Source organism: Heloderma suspectum, chromosome 4, assembly GCF_057233095.1.
Source record: "Heloderma suspectum isolate Gila_16-S chromosome 4, 16-S_ref, whole genome shotgun sequence".
Lineage (NCBI taxonomy): Eukaryota > Metazoa > Chordata > Lepidosauria > Squamata > Helodermatidae > Heloderma > Heloderma suspectum.
In genome coordinates this window covers 57,770,088-57,787,116 of record NC_139461.1, presented here as the reverse complement: position 1 = coordinate 57,787,116, position 17,029 = coordinate 57,770,088, and the positions used below count along the sequence as shown (strand labels likewise).

At 41.9% G+C, this 17,029-nt stretch overlaps 1 protein-coding gene across 14 annotated transcripts in view; it reads right to left on the bottom strand.

Moving 5' to 3' along the window:
* Nucleotides 1–17,029, bottom strand: part of LOC146346873 (nuclear receptor coactivator 2) — a 182,712-nt gene that overhangs the window by 21,406 nt on the left and 144,277 nt on the right. For all 14 annotated transcript variants that reach the window (XM_084849347.1, XM_084849339.1, XM_084849338.1 and 11 more), the window contains 3 exons: nucleotides 12,308–12,455; nucleotides 7,534–8,800; nucleotides 1,652–1,862 (listed from right to left, as the gene is read on the bottom strand). In XM_084849347.1, the coding sequence (XP_084705473.1) occupies nucleotides 1,652–1,862; nucleotides 7,534–8,800; nucleotides 12,308–12,455 (1,626 nt within the window). The remainder of the gene's footprint in view (nucleotides 1–1,651; nucleotides 1,863–7,533; nucleotides 8,801–12,307; nucleotides 12,456–17,029) is intronic.

Genomic DNA, 17,029 nt, shown 5'->3' with positions numbered 1-17,029 from the left:
AATTCACTACCTTTTCCCCCGACAGTCCTTCAACATGCATAGAAACATTATGGGGCATCATTATTAAGAAATCTGGATTTAGGGAAGTTGTATATATTTTCTCTCCAAAATAAATTTTTGAAGTATAACTGTGGTACAGCGGTGAGCAACTACACTGGAAGATCAATGAAAGGGTCTTGATTCTCTCTCTTTCTTCCTAGCTCACTTGTCACTGCAATAATACTCATAGCCGGGTAACATTAAAAGTTTTAAGGCAGGAACCTGTCCCCAAGGAGCTTATACTGGGGCTGTTCACACAACACAACAAGCCCACTGTGGCAAATGGGGGGTGGGGGGTGGCTGCTATTTTGAATATGCAACCCCCACTCAGGGTTGTTGTGTCATACAAACCCAGTGAGCATGGGTTATGCGAGGCTTAAAGAGCACTTTAAACACTTGCCAGGTTCACATGACACGACAACCCCTGAACAGGGGTTGCATGTGCAATTTGGTGCGCCACAGCTCACTGTAGGTTAAATAACCGCCATGAGCTGCAGCGTGTCATCCAAACCTGGTCAATATGTTGCCTGGCTAGTGGGAAAATGATCTCAGGGGCATATGCAGGGGAGAGCTGGTGGTTATGAGAAGGGTTAAAAGTCTCTGTATGACCTCTGAACTGATATTTTTGAGCTGAATGACTTGTAACTGTTTGCTTATCCCTGAGAAACGAAAACAAAAATGTCATGATTGGGAAGATATATTTCCACCCACTAAAAAATATCTCACTCTTTTTGGATATCTGGATTTTTGCACAGGATTAACATTCGGAACGCATTTTTAAAAATGGGTCAGTTTAGCAAACATATTATTTTAAAAGATCAGCATATGTTGGAAGTATCTGTGGCTAGCTGAAAAGTGAATATTTACGCAAGGTATTTTAAGAAATATTTCCCTTTAACTTTTTGAAACCTGCTCATTTTTCACACACAAAACTTTGCCTTAATAGGATGTCTGTGTGTGTGTGTGTGTGTGTGTGTGTGTGTATTGGACACTGCACTCAAAACTAATGCAGCTTAAAATAAAATTTAAGTTTTGCTTTAAATTAGGTAATTCAATTCATTTTAACCCATCTCCTTCCATGCCCTACTTTTTAATGGCTTAAAAGAACATTCACTTGCTTGGCTCCAGCCAGAAGCAGTGATCCACACACAGACAGATTTCCAAGTAACAAACGAGAGGATGAAAAAACACATCCCTTAGCAAGCAACCTGCTAGTATCCCTGACATATCTTTCAGGGTAGGTGCATATATTATGGGTGGTGTAGTTCAACAACAGAAAAAAATGAATTGTGCCAAATTACGGGAATATGTAGCTAATCTAGGAAACTGGCTCTGCTGGTGGGGAACTTCCTCAACATACATTGTAAAAATACTTCTCCTCACAGTGACTCAGATTTCCAGAGTAGGGCAATATCTTTGTTCGAGGCTACACCAGATGTGACTTCAAAATGCTACTCCCATGAATTACAACAGCAGAGGGTGCTGTTTGATTACTGGAGATTTTATACTCCACAACAGTCTGAAAGACTCATAGGCACTCTTGCAAAGGCTACATTTTTCTTATCATGAAAATTGTGTATGCTTTCATGATCTCATAATTGCTCCGACTCACTGCTCTGTGAGATCCTCATTGTGGGCTTCTGGGTTCCAACAGGTGTGCCAGGGCTGTTTTCACCTGTGATCTGCATGAGGTCATTGATGATGGCTTGCTTGTCAACCGATCCTGCTGAAGCACCTGGTCGTGTGTCTGGGAAAAGCTGCGACAACTGGCTGTTATGTAGATCATCTAGAATTTCTTCCAAGTTATCTAGCTCACTGCCAGGCTTTAATAAAAAGGGGGGGGGAGAAAATGTGTTTTTCATATGAGGACAGCCTTTTCATACTGAAGACAAGCTCTCTAACTACAGCATTCCAAATACCAGGAAACAGAATGATCACTCATAGCATCCAACACTTCTTCCATCAATTGGGATTCCTGGTATTACTCCTATAAAGAAAAAGGTCCAGTGTGTTCCGGTCTGACAGATAGGGAACACTGGTTGTGTATGTACCCAGAGTCCTCAAGCTTCCCTATCACTGTGCCTTTTGGAAGCACGAAGCAGACCAATTAAAGCTCTCTCTTAAAAGCAAACTGGTAATATTCTCTCCCCGCAGCCCAGCCATGAATTGGCACAGAGATATCTCCAAGGGCTGCAAAGGATGCAGATTTCCATGGACATAACAAAGAACCTTTGTTCAGCAGAAATCAACACTCTGTCATTATTGCAATTCTGCTTGCTTATGATTGGGCTAAAAATGTTCTATAGAATAGTTACTTCCACATGGCTAAAAACGCTTTACATCTTGCCTGGGCTTTTCATCACTAGTAGAAAAGTACAGAACACTTTTTTTCAGAGGTTATCTCTATGTAGTGTGAAAGTACCTATGCAGCTGGAATCTTAGTTTGAAGGAATGTAAAATTTCCCTACTTGCATGAAATTACTGGTTTGATGATCAGAGAAATTTGACAACCAAGGTACATGCCACAGGCTCAAAAAAACCCTTCTGGGGTAAGGCAACTCAAAAATTCTTCAGAAAAATAAAGCTGCCCAGATGAAGGTGACCCTCCCCAAAACTGTCACATATATAAAGAAAAGGGTTTTCTGCATATGGAAAGATCATATATCCCATCTGTTCCAGTAAATGCAGGAAAAACAAGCAGAAATCCAACAAATTGGCTACATGGTAACCAATCCATATTATTCCATAACTTTGCATACTGCCTCTGGAAAAACCATGTCCTTATTAGGCATGAAAGGTCAAATACAAAAAAGAATACTAATTTAATAAGTAATATGATTATAGAGGCGTGAGCGTTACTAGCAAAAACCTGGGGATGTATAAACATCCTTTTCAAAAGAATGGCTTCAGAAAGTATAGGATATATTGACCCTGAGTAAGGTATTTGCAATTGTGCAGTGGACAACTTGAAAAATGGATGCCATGTTTAGCATGGTTAGTATCTGGGACTCTTTCATTTCTTTCTGGAATGGAACCTTACACAAAATAATGTTAAAGTCCAAGTGTTACATTTTCAAGTAATGGACTGATGAAGAAATACCATGACCGTTTTAGAGATTGTAATTTTTCTAGGGCTATGCACTGCTTTGGCCCAAAGCCTGAACCCTGAGTCGAAGCAGGCCACTTCGGGCCCCTTCTGAGGTGAAGCAGAGGGCACACGAAGCGATCCGAGGTGGGTTGGGGGCTCTCTGAAGTGCTTTGTTGCACTTCGGAGCTTTGGCACCCTGGCCCAGCCATGCTGGCGCCTCCAGCTCCTCACTTGAGCCATCACAGGAGGAGTCACTGCCGCCGCCATCACCACCACCACCGTCGCCACTGTCTCTGTTGCCGCCGCCTCCACCACCATCGCTGCCGCCAGCCGCTGGTGGTGGTGGGCAGCGATGATGGCAGCAGCAGCAATAGCGGCGGCAGAGCTGGGGATTTGCACAGGGGCATCAAGGCCCCCCTAAAGCAGGATTCGGCCATCCGAATCCCACTTTGGGTTCGGGGCTGAGGCAGATTGCCCCCCCCCAAAGCAGCCCAAAGCAAATCAGGCCCACCTTGGAAGCCCCAAAGTGGCTTCCAAGTCAGTTCAGGGGTCCCTGCACAGCCCTAAATTTTTCTCTTTTTTCAATAAATATAATTATACACTACCTGATGAAGCTATTGGAGCTTATTATATCATTATTTTCCCTATTTAGTACAATGTATTTTATTTGAACATTTCTTCTTCAATTTGCATATTTTAACCTTTGTATGTTGCTATATAAAATAAACAAAAAAAATTAAAAAGTACATACGTTGAAAATAATTCCCAATAAACCTTACAAAATAATTTACAGTACTAAGCAAATATAATCCTTATGTATTGCAAAAACACATATAGAGGCAAGTCTGCATATTAAAGACATTGCTTATAGCTGCCTGTCATAGTGATTGTTAATTGTTGCCTGCCTATTGCCTCCCTTCATGCCTGGCCCAGGTCTTTACTGGGAAAGAGTGACAGGTCAGCATGTAGAAGGTCACTTCTGGGTTCAGTCCCAGGCATCTCCAGTTCAAAGGCTCTCAGGTAGCGAGGCTGGAAAAGACTGCTGCCTGAGACAGTCAAGAGCTGCTACCAGGGTAGATGGACCAGTGGTCTGAGTCAGTATAATCAGAATGGTTCGGCTTACACCTGTTCTTCTGGTGGCCTTTAACCAGTGGAAGTTCAAAATGGGTAGATGGGTGTAAATTTAAAACCCTACACCAAGCTAATGCAGGAGAGTTGAAACTCTTGCTCCAATCAATGTAAATACTCAGTTTTGTGAAGCACATGAAGATCTCAGCAAAAATTAAGAAGTGCATGTTTTTACTGCCTCAGCACACTGATCTGTTTTCAGTGAGTATTCTGCTATGACTCCAAGGTTTTCCTAGGTGATTCCTGCCAATTTAGACAACACTCAAAGTATGTGTGAGCCTAGGATTTCCCCTTCTCATGTACAACACTTTGCACTCGCATACACTGAATAACATCTACCATTCTTTGGTCCAGTTACCTAGTTTGGAGAGATCCTCTGGAGCTTTTCACGGACTGCTAAGGATTTTACCATCCTGAATAATTTTGGGCAAGATGTGGGGCTGCTGCCAAAAAACGGCGGACAAGTATTATCCCAAAGCCACCACCAGCCATAATGCTTGGGCAAACTCGCCAGCTTTTCTCCATTTTCTCACCCTCTCCAACAGCAGCCACTAATATGGAGTGGGGCAGGGAAATGCACGGCATGGTGATGTGGCTACATGAATCAGTCTGCTTAAGTGTTATTTGGAGAATTTGACACAGGGCTGCCATTTTCAGTTTCCTCACAAATCTGGCTCATGAGACAAGTCTCCCCTGCGCAGGAGCCATGACAATTCTTCCTCAGCAAGGACTGTTCTCAGCACTAACCTTAATAATGTCTTCTACCAATTTACATGGAAGCACTGAAGGAACATGCAGTCAGTCCCTCTCCCTTTTATTACAGACATGCAGTGCACACATTATGGGGGTGGTGGTGACAAAGGCATTCAGTCCACTTAACATTTGTGCTGCTTCCCCACTGTTTTCTAAAAAGTTGTGGGAGGCATGATTTGGCTAAAATTGTGAAAGTTAGGGGTGGGGCTTTTGGATTTCATTAAGGTCTCTCTATCTTTCCTCTCATAATTAGAGCATTGGTCCCAGGGCTGAAATATGGCATTCAAAGGAGGTTTCAGGGCTGAACTCTAACCAAAATTGCCCTGATCACAGGTGCAACTACCTTACCTGCCTGGACCTTGAATGAGCGCAGTCCATCTAGAACACTGCCTCGTCTCTCCCTATTGCCCAAATCATATTTAGGGGGATACCACAGGCCAGAGTCACCATCCCAGAGCTTTGAGGCCTGCACAGCCTGAGTGAACCAAAGTCGCCTTCCTTAAAGTAACCTCTGGGAGTGGGCCACAAATGACTTGTAGGTAGGGGACATACGCATCATGCTAGAATCCATAGAGATCCTCTTCCTGGGACACTGGAGTTTGCTCCAGCACTCTACCTGCTTTTCTACAGCTTTCCATGCAGCTAAATCCCCACTGCCATTGCTTCCAAATACACCATTTCAATTTAAGACCACTCCCGTGTACTGATGAACACACATCGCTGAAAGGTGGCAGGGACTCCTATGTGTTTTGTATTTGCCTTGTACGGATGTGAGGCTAGGATCAAACATCTATATTTAACAAAGAAGAAGCAAGTTACATCAGCACTAGCAAACTGGGTCTATCTTCCTGCCTTTTCCAGCCGACTTTGCCCATTCAACACAGCATAAATTGTGTACCACGCAAGCTTCTTTTCCACCTGGCTTGTGTCTTTTATTAGCTTGTGGGAAGAAGAGCCTGATTACATAACTAATTTCTCCATGAGATTTCCTATTACTTCTTTGACCTTAAGGTAGAATGCTATTGTTTTTATTTAGGTGTGTGTATGTGTTTTAAAGGAATGTTTAAGAATGACAATCTACAGTGACACAGACAAGCAAAATCTCTGCCAGTAACTTGGGAAGAAAGTGCACACGCGCGCACACACACACTGACAAAGCTCAGGGACAGCAATTTTTACGTGAGTTAACCCACTGCTGTGGAAACAGAAGGTTTCTTTATAATTTGGCAGAATTTTTTTTTTTAAGTGAAAATACAAACAGTGCTCAAGCCTTGCAAATCAACACACCAGACCACTTTTTAGTTACAGGGAAGAGACATCCTCAGACAATATAAGCATTATTACCTCCTACACTAACACTGACTACATACATATGTTAACACAAGTACTTTGGAAATGCATGTATGAATGAAATCTAGTAAGGAGCTGACAAAAGAAAAAAGATCTCAACGTTTTAGAAATTATTTAATTTTTAGTGACAGAAGACATGTCTAAATCAGTGGAGACTCCACCTTGTGGGCTGGGAAGATGACTATTTAAATAGGTCACCTGGAATAATGCTATTTTTGGTATTGGGGCAAGCTTCAAAGTGTTTCCTGTTCAGAAAAAGTTATACTTGAAAATGTTATTCCCCCGCCCCATCAAACTCCTTATAAAATATTTACTCCACCAAGGCATTACTATATTTGCAGTGAAAACCTCACAATGAAATCAGCAATTAGTTTAAACACACATCACTTGAGAAGGGAAGCTTAAACAATCCTATCCAATAGGTACTGCAAGAACATTACGGCTTTTGTTCTAGGAGGAAGGAGAAGATGAGAGAAAGACTCAGAGGAGAGCAGAACAATTCAGAATATTCTCTGTTCTAGCTTTATTAAATGGTTTTAAGCTTTGATCTATATTTAGGTTACACTTCCTGTGGGAAGTAAGATTATTCTGTATCAATCATGATTCTTTCACTTTCTCACTCTAGATTTCTTTTTGTGGGGTACTGCATGGAAGCATCTTACATAGTTTAAGGGTGCTTTTGTACACTTGACATGGGACAACGCATCACTTTTTTACTGGCTCCCGGGGGTGCTTTTTTCAAAGAGAACTCCTCCCCGCAACTCCCTTCACTTTCCATTACTTTCAAAGTTGCCATTCAAAACCCTCCCAACAATACTCAGATGTCAGACAGTGAATTTTACACAGTCTTGGTTGTTTCTACAAATGACTGTCACTCAACTCCCACATTTCCTCCCTATCCTCAATGTCCCATTGATGTTGTACCAAGAACCAGATTATAACCAGCTGGCAAGTACAAGATCATGTCTTTTTAGCCAGCCAGATCTTGGAAATACAAGCCAGATGAGTGGCTCCAACCACGTATGAAGTCAAGCATAACCCCTACCCCCCAATCCCCTGTGGAAAAAAATACCCTGCATAAAGTGAAGATGTCAGAAATACTGAACAAGAATTGCTTACACATCCATACCTGGCAAAATGCATTCGCTAAATGACCAACAAAAAGATTCCCTTACCTGGTCATTCGGCTCAAAGCGCATCTCTTCTTTTTCTGTCTTCATAACTATTGGTTTTGTGCTACTGGAAGGGTCTGTCTTACTGTCCGACCGCTCCAGTTTGGGGGTAATGTCTGGTAAACCAATATCTTTAGTATCATCTTTATCTAGCAAGTAGCGAAGTAGTGCATTTTCTTTCTTCTTGGGACTCACCGGTTCCTGTTTAACAGTCACCTCTGAACCAGAAGCTGTGCTACCAGTCTCCTGGCTCAGTTCTTTGCCTGTGGCCTCTGCTGTGAGCTTGGCCAAGTCTATAGGAGAACTACTGTCCTGCAAAAGCCTGTGCAAAATTTTATGCTTCTCCTTGAGCGAGGTTCCATGTGCTGAACCAGAACCAGGTAAACCTCCCATGGAGTCCTTGTTAATGTCTCCCATAGTATTTGACAAAGGTGAAGGCTCCATCTGATCAGATTTGGTGGTCAGCAGCTGTAAGAGCTTTGTCTGGCTTTTGCCATCATGCAGTCTGTTCTGTCCATCAGGCCTCTCACCACCGACAACCTGGGGCACGTTATCATTATTTTCTTTCTGTTCTCCTGAATGGCAGACACTCTCTGCTTGTCCAGTTGTACCTTCTGATTGTTCCCCATGAAGTCCATAGCCATCTTTAGAGTCCAGGCTTCCCATTTTGCTTAGCTGGGGAGGATTCATGCTCACAGGGGAATTTTGTAAATTACCCATTTTTACATCCGGTGAAGCCAATGATGACCCTAGAGAGACTCCATGCCCCTCGCTGAGAGCCTGAAGTGCATTGAGGGAACTGTTGGTATAACTATGGCTATTTCCTGTGCTGCTGCAAACTCCAACAGGTGAATGCAAGCTTCCTGCAGGGGAAAACTGACTGGGTGGGATCCGAGGGCTTCCTGCCACTCCAGGACTCATACGATGCCTTGGGGAGAGCATAGAGTTTGGCTGACCTGGTGTCATGCCAGGGCTGTTTTGAGAGGGACTATTCATTTTTAGTGCATAGTTACTACCCTGAGGAGTGGATGCTTGTATACTTGACACATGGTTCATCCCGCCAGAACCACCAAACCTGCTCGCTGGCATGCCCATTTGTTCCTTCGGGCCATTTATGGCAAAATTCATATTGCTACTGATGGTCATATCCTGACCTGGATTCCCACCGCACATGGCCTGATGGGCAGGGCTGCTGGAGCTAATTGGGTTCAATGGCTTTCCCATTGCTTGTCCAGTTAAATCCTGGTTCATTCCACAGACATTCTGTTCCCTGCAATATGAAAAACATAATTTACACATATGCTCAATGAAAAAAGGAGATATAACAAAATGTAATTTACACAATCTTGGTACACAAAGTAAGGATCGTATTTGTTTTATCCTGACTATTCCTAAGCCTTGGATGTGTAATAATATTTATATTGGTCAGAAAGAAAAAAACAAATGAAAGGGGAAGAAAAAAACACAATTACTTTTTAGACAAAGATCACTGCTATCGCCATTTTACAGATGGGAACAAAGACCGTTTACTGGAAGCTACTGGTATCTGTTGCTGAGCTTCACCACATGGAGGAGCTGGAATTTAGGGCCCTGATGTCATGGCCTGTACCTATGCTGGGAGCAAGTACTCAGTAGCCATACACTTGCACCATGCTGACCTAGCAAGCTCCATGCCTCCTCAAAACACCCTCCAGTTAGGAGTGCTGGGTTCCCTTCAGCAAACTATTTCACGAGCCACCACACCACTGTGACAAAGACACTGAGTTTTACAAGGATCCCCAATGAATCTCCAGCTCAAAATAGAACCCATGTCTCCTATGTTCATATATCTACTGCATGTGTACCTTAACAGCTACTTTAATATTGCATACGTAAGACAGAACATTCCAGGTAGATATCTACAATATAGATGTACAATATATTTCCTATACAGTATCTCACAATGTATTACAAGTTTCTTTCAACAGCAGAGGAAACGTTTGCCATTTTAAGTGAGAATCAGACAAATCCACACTCCTGCATGATAAAAATGAATAGATGTTTGCTGACATTTTGAATGCACATGAACACATCTTTTACAGCCCTGGAAACTGCTCTAGCATTTGACAACAAGGCTTACAGTGAAAAGCAAAGTTTTTAAAGTCACCTCGAAGAACAGCCAAAAAATAATAATTACAACACTGTTCTAAGTATGGGAGCCAGCCCCCTCCCCACTCCCACTGCAAACAAGTTCAGAAAGAGATCAGCCTAGTTAGAGACGCATCGTGTGTGTACACAAGCTGAAGCATGTATATTAGAGGCAGGGATGGGGAAAAGGAAGAGTCGAGATGGAGGGTTTTCTTCATGACCAGTATGCCTGACCACATTTTATCCTTTGTGGATAATCCCACAAGTACATGACCTTCCATATATATGCAACAGATGACTGGAGGAGAGGAGGAGAAAGACTAACAATTCTACAGAGAGACAGCTGTATTGCTACCCCTCTCCCTCCCTCAGACTTTTTTTTTTCTTTTAAACAAGAGCTGTTTAATGTGTGCAGCAGAGTTAATAGAGGTCGCACAAAGCTTCCAAAGACACTGTAGCGTGGGGAATGCAGGCTATTCCAGGGACTACTGAACATGGGGAGGTAAATATACAGCAAGCATTAGCAAGGCATCTGGGAAAGACCCCTATAGCCCATTTCCTACTGCAAGGAACCACTGGACAAGCTTATGCTTCCCACTGCCCAGAGCTTTTGGATTCTGTGTGACTGGATGCTGTGATCTCTTCTCTGTGGATCAGCATAGCCAGCTTATAAAGAAGAGAATGCATCACCCCGTGTCTTCTACCACTTGAGCCTTTCAGTTGGTCTGAGAGACTGAGCAGATCATGCAGGAGAGCTTATTGTGGGAATCTGGGGAAAGAAGCTTTGCCCTAAGACTCACTGGACTTACTGTCCAAAATCTCAGGGCAAGTTGCTTTCCCACCCTTTCCTGGGTTGAGTGCCTTTTCAAAAGAGCTTTCCTGCACAGCCTTTCTCATCACCACGTATAGCACAAGCAATAGCTAACAGCTGTCTGAAATACATAGGGAACTACATTTTACACAGTAGCACTATCTGGGGAAGAATCTCATTTTTCAGGAACAAGATATTGCTGTTTGAGGGGGAAAAATAGTATCTCCACAACAAAAGCTGAGGGAAGACGTGTGCAAGAAATCTCTTTGAAGGGTATCCAAATTTAGTTCTCTTTGCAGATTTTCTTTGGCACACAAGGTTTCTGTTCTGTTGTAAAGTTAACACTTACAAACATCTGTAGTCAGTTCATTTCTCAGGCCTTAAATATGGGGACTACCAGTGGTTTTCCATCTCCCCCAAAGTTTCTGAAGAAATTAAAAGTTTTCCAAATTGAATGCTGAAGGAAAAGCGCTTTATGAACTACATTTAATAGCATTTTTGGCACTCGTTTAGACATTCCTTTACAGTATTTGCACTGTATGTTCTGCAGCTGAAACATTTAAACTTTGGCCTGTTAGTGGCATGAGAACTGGAAGAAAAGCTGAGGGGAAAGAGAAACTATCAAGTCAATTTTTGTTAGCAAGAGATGAGTGAAGAGAAAGGGGAAATTATGTAAAACACACACACACACACACTCATGTTAATATCCTGTTTCTTGGACTGTGTTGTAGCTGGTAAAAACTTGATTTTCTTGATTTTTTCCTGTAACTTGTAGCCTGGCATTTCTTGTTTAACGTGCTGTCTCAGCTGCCACCCATGAAATAGCAAAAAGGCCTCCCAATTCCAACAAAAACAGTTTCAAATTGTCAAACAGCGCTTTTAGTTTGATGGGTGTAGTCAAAGGAAGTAATTGCTACACAACTGTTCTAGTCCTAACTTTTTTGCAGTAGTCAGCAGATAATGAATAAGCAATGAAATAACACTTTTATTAAAACCTATCCATGATAATTCAAAACACAAATATACAATTGCTTTTAATGATACAACACAAACTTTTTTGTTTTAACTGAAGGGGTATGGCAGATTCTGGAGAAATCAGTCATTTCAATCTATCCACATGCTGTGTGTCATTTTTCCCACATACTGATTCTCTCTTTTGGAAGAATGAAGGCATTTTAACTATTTAAGAGGCAGTGATCTGGAACTACAATGAGGATGTACATATTTCGAAACAGAGCTGGTATTGTCAGATCAGTTCTCTTAACTGCTTATAAAGTATCATACAAAATGCTATTGTTAGTGTATCCAAAAAAGCTGTTCCAGACACAATGCAGACCCCTCCTCCCCCTCCTCAAAATTATAGGAATGAGTCTAAATTCAAGATGGAACTGTTATGGAAATAATTTATGTACATGGGTATAGATTAATAATATATTAAATGTGTTACATGAAGTATTACTAATTTATCTTATGCAGAGTACATTCAAATTAAATACATATGGTCAGGATAGATGTAGATCTCAAAGTGAAAAAAACAGCTTTTAAACACCAAACTATATCTTCAATTGCAGTCCCAAATTAGTTGCGTTAAAGTTCCATTCAAATAATTAAGATTCACTTCCAAATAAGTGAGGACTGAAAGATACGTGTTTCTTTAGAAAACAGAAACAGTTAAAATAAAACCTATAGTTTATTTTAATGTCACGCTAAAGCCAGCACAGCTAAAAAGGGCTATCAGCTTACAACAATGCAAGATAGCATAGATGGTTTACTCTTGCTGCAGCTGTTCATAGAAAGTGGAGCTGAAGATTTTCAAGATAACAAATTCTTATAAATTACCTGTGAAGCATATGCAAGGATATTACAAGCTGAGGTTCACTAGTAGTCTGAGAACGGATGAGCTTGCTCTTCGTTTGGGCAGCAACTATAGTGCCATCAGACAAAGAAAATCGATAGACCGGACTGAATGCTAGTCCCTGCCTCAGCACTGTAAGTAAGCAGAAAGAAGAAAAAAGTAGTAAGAAACCCACACTGCTGGAGGGCTGTCCACATAAGAATGTGGACTCTGTCCATTAACACTGCCTTCCTAAGAAAGCAAGAAGAATCTGCAATTCCTTTTGCAAAATCAGCGAGGCTGTGTTAAAGGAGAAGCTAATGTTTTGCAGATTAAGACCAAAGTGCAAGAGCAGTAAAGTATTAACAGAGGGAGAGTTAGAGATGGTGCCAACACAGGCAAAACTCGCCACTTACCTGTGGATTTTCTTTTGACAGTGTCTCTGGACAATCATCTGCAACGGGAATGATTTCCACCCACCCCAATCATAGGAGACAGAGATTCAGAATTAAAACTAATTAACCTGGGACAAAGCTAGTTATAGCTAGCTTCCTAACAGTCTCCCGATGATGACCACAAAGCATGGCAACCTATTCTGCTTCCAAAAACAAAACAAAACTAGTGAAGAACACCAAAACAGAGATAAAGATGTACCTTACAAGGATACAATATACAAATTAGGATCAGGGATGAGAAATTCGTCCTGAACGTATGCCAACCTGAGCCATGACATGACCAGGAAAAGGTGAATGCTTTGCCTACATCTCAATGAGGCATTCCTGCAATTCTCTGGAGATGGTGGTCATATGAGCTGAAGGTGCTTACGATCCAAAATACAGAACGGAGTATTCCCTTTGTCCTAAGTATAGAATAGAGAAACCCAAGGACTGTGCTTATGTCCAAACACTGATAGCTCTTTTCAAAATTAAGCTGTATTGGAGCTTTTGGCTTTTTGCACCTGCTGTCTTCCTCTGCTAGGAGTAGAAATCACTTTGGAATGACAGAGATAATGTGGGTTATGATAAGTTGCCCCCATTCAAATCTCACATTGACTATGAACTCACTGAGTTGTCTTTGTCAAAGCACTGGCCCTGTTTGCACATAACTAACTATGGGCCTTGTCCCACATAACTGCAACCACACAAATCGGGTCACTGTCTCTCAGCCTCACTCCCCCACCCCCACCCCTGTGAGATAGTGATAATTACTGGCTATCTTACAATATAGTTGCAGTAACTTCTGAGACAACATATGCGATTTAAGAATTTATGAATAACAGGGGTGGGCAACTTGTGGCCCTGCAGATGTTTGGGCCTACAACCCCTATCAGCCCTAGCAGGAACAGCCAATGGTGACGCATGATGGGAATTTTAGGTTAAAACATCTGGGGGGGCACAACGTGCCCACCCCTGGTATAAATATGAAGAATGTCCCTTTGCTCAACACTCCCCCTCACTCACTTGCACACAACATCCTTCCCAGCGTTACATTCAGACTGATGGTAGCTACAGTTCATTTCTAGCCCAGAATTTGAAACCAGTTTTTTAGCTGGTTACAAACCCTGTATTAGAGGTGAACCTTGGCTAGCATTAACCACGCTTAGTGTTGGTGCAAACATAACTTTTAGCAATGGTGAAGGGCAGTGGGGAAAGGCTGGGGAGAATCTGGATGTGACTGAAGAGGGGCACAATCCTTATGGCATTTCTCCAGTCATGCTTAAGAGACAGGCAGCGTTCTCTGCATCAGCCTTAAGAGGCAAATCAGGTGAATCTGTTCAGATGTAATACCAAACTATGCTTTGGCTTTACATGCACAAACAGGCTTGGACCTTGGGCTTGCAAGCTCCCTGTCCTCCCTCCGGCGTTGCACTTTCTGAACTTACTTGCAGGCAGTCAGCAAAGTTAAGTTTGTGACTGTGTCCAAACTATGGTTTGCTGGCTTGCCCAAAAACCAGAATCAAACCTGGAGGAGCTGAAGCCTGAAGTTTGTTTATGCAAGCCCCTTCCCCCGCATCGAGCTTGCTTGGCCGTGGGGAGGATTTTGTGGGGGGGGGGCAGAGACAGGCGAACACCATTGGCATTCAAAGGTGTCACCACTGGGGAGGGACTTACCAGGCAACTTAGGCTGCGGGGCCCCTCCCTCTCACCCTCTTCAAAAAGCAGTTCCCTTCTGCCCTGTTGGCAATGTGGGTTATGCTGGTCATCCTTTTGGGGGCCCAAGTAGGAATTTCTGGCTCATAGTCAAATTGGACTTGGCTATGTGTATTTTTGCCTACTTCACGCTGTAACTACGATTGGGTGTTGTTTTGGTTGTTTTGGACTGATTTAAATGCTTAGGTGATTTGGTCATATTTTCTAAATAGGCAGGTATGTGCAGGCACCTTGGGTGGGGAATAGGGTTGGTGAGCATTCAGAGGCACCATTCCTGGTGACTGGTAAGGCCTGAGGCTCCAGCTCAGGGTTATGCAGCCTGAGTTGGGAGATATGGCTTACCTTTGAGGCCAACTCTCTTCACCCACTCAGAGTTTTGCGAGTCGAGGGGGGGTGACACAGGAAGGCCTCCAGTCCCAAGAATTGGGCAGTCCTGTAGGGTGGCGATCAAGGACACCACATTACAGGCATCAAATGTCTCGCCCAATATAATGCCACGTAGTCACTGGCTTTGAGAAGTTGCCTGGTTACGTTTCCCTTTGCCAGTCGATCAATTTTAATAAATGTGGCCCATGTTTTATACCATCTACCTGTGTCTCGTCTCTTTATTTCCCCTCCTCCTTTCACCCGCAATATCAAACCATGGTTAATGTGACATCTGAACTGACACAAACATACAAAATTAGTGACACCACAACATCTACAGCTGGCTAGAAAGATCATAATAGTCGTTTGGGAAAATAATTTGTCTGATTGAAGGAACAGGACGCAGTGCTCAGGAAGAAACTGACTTAACTGATATATTATTTCTCTAATTAGTGATATATTATAGATAAGGTTATAGATACATGTTTTACATCATAGATTGTTTTTGATGCTATTGTAAAATGGTACCATCTGGTCTCCTCATGAAGAAATGTTGCTTAGTGCTCAGCCCTTTTATTTTCATGATTTGCTTCCGTTTATTACATAATTTTAAATAGCTCCACAGCAATTACATTTTTCCCCAAAATTCATATACCTCTGCTAAATTGGAGTTTTCAAGATTTAAACACTAGGAGGCTAGCACCAAAAGCACTATCCAAACAAGACAGAAACTTTAAAGCCCCAATGAAAAACCATGTGCTTTTCCAGATTTGGAGCTTCAGCAATGCCTTATCTTTAAACAGAAATCATCCACTATTAAAACTGATGATTTCTATCTTCATTTTAATGCTTTCTTCACTATGAAACTTGATGAGCTACTTTCAATCTTGATGTTCCTGAACTGGATCAAAACATCTTCATGCTTGCTTATGGTACAGTTATCCTATCAAAGTATATTTTTGCCTTGCCCGTTCCCACTCACAAATTCTGTAGGCATGCCAAAAAGTTTGGTATACTTCAGGTAATGTGTTTGTGCTTCAGGTTTGTGCTTCAGGTACGTTTTATAGATTTATCTTCAACAACATCCTTGATGTTGTTGATAAAAAGCCCAATTTTTATCGCTTACCCAAGATGTGTTTGCAGTGTTCCTGTATCAATCATGTAGTATATCAAGTGACATTCAGATGCTGACAATGCTAGACAAGCTTCCTCCCACCCCCTCCTCCAGACCTGCAACACTGGTATGGTAGGATTTTTCCCCTGTTCCTGCCTTCAAGTTGTCTATCGCACTACTACACTTAAAATTATTATTACGGTAGGAGGAAAACAGGAAACACACGTTAAACACCCAGAAGGGTTTATGAAGAATAAGAATGCAAAGAAAAACAAAGTCTGTGTTAACTGTGGAATAACGTAAAGTAAAATTTCACACTGAAGGTATGTCATTGTTTCAGTCTAACCTTTGGGCAGAACTCGCTGCAGCAACAGTCCTTTTAGTACAGAGCAGGAAATTCCAACACTCCCTTGTCAACAGCACTGATGCTAAGATCACTAAAGCTAAGCCATTTTCACAACCAAGGGGGTTTCACTCCACAAGCACAGGCTTTGGGATTTTTAGTGTGCACTTTTTAAAGAAAATGCCACTGTGACAAATTATTTCTATTTAAAATGACAGCCTGCCCAGTTTTAAAACAAACAGATGTTTACAGTCATTTACACCAATAAAATAAAAGTAAAACAATAATAAATATTAAACAATAAAAATAAAATAAGTATTTAGATATAATCTGTGTAAGAATTTGTTCAGAATCTGGGGTTGTGTGGTGAAGCCCTGTTTATGTCTCAGAGCAGTCTGTTCTGCCTGAGATTTGGGTTGCAGGATCCATTTAAAACCAAGAAAAAAAATACTTATGTTCCATTCCCAGGACTGTACTTGGCACTTCTTACATTTGGAAGTTACATTTCAGAGGACATTTCAAACTCCTTTTTTCTGGCAGTGACTCAAGGTTACTTACTTCCTGCCCGTCATCCTCCTTATTCGTCCAAACATCCAAAGCTAGATGTCTAATAATATGCACACTTCAACCCTCAGTTTAATGTAATTGCTCACTGCATACTACATTAAACAGGAAGAGGCATAAATCTTCCTCATTTGGTACAGAGCTGTAACATATATGCTAAATTAGCCTCCTGGAGGATGTAGTCTACAGA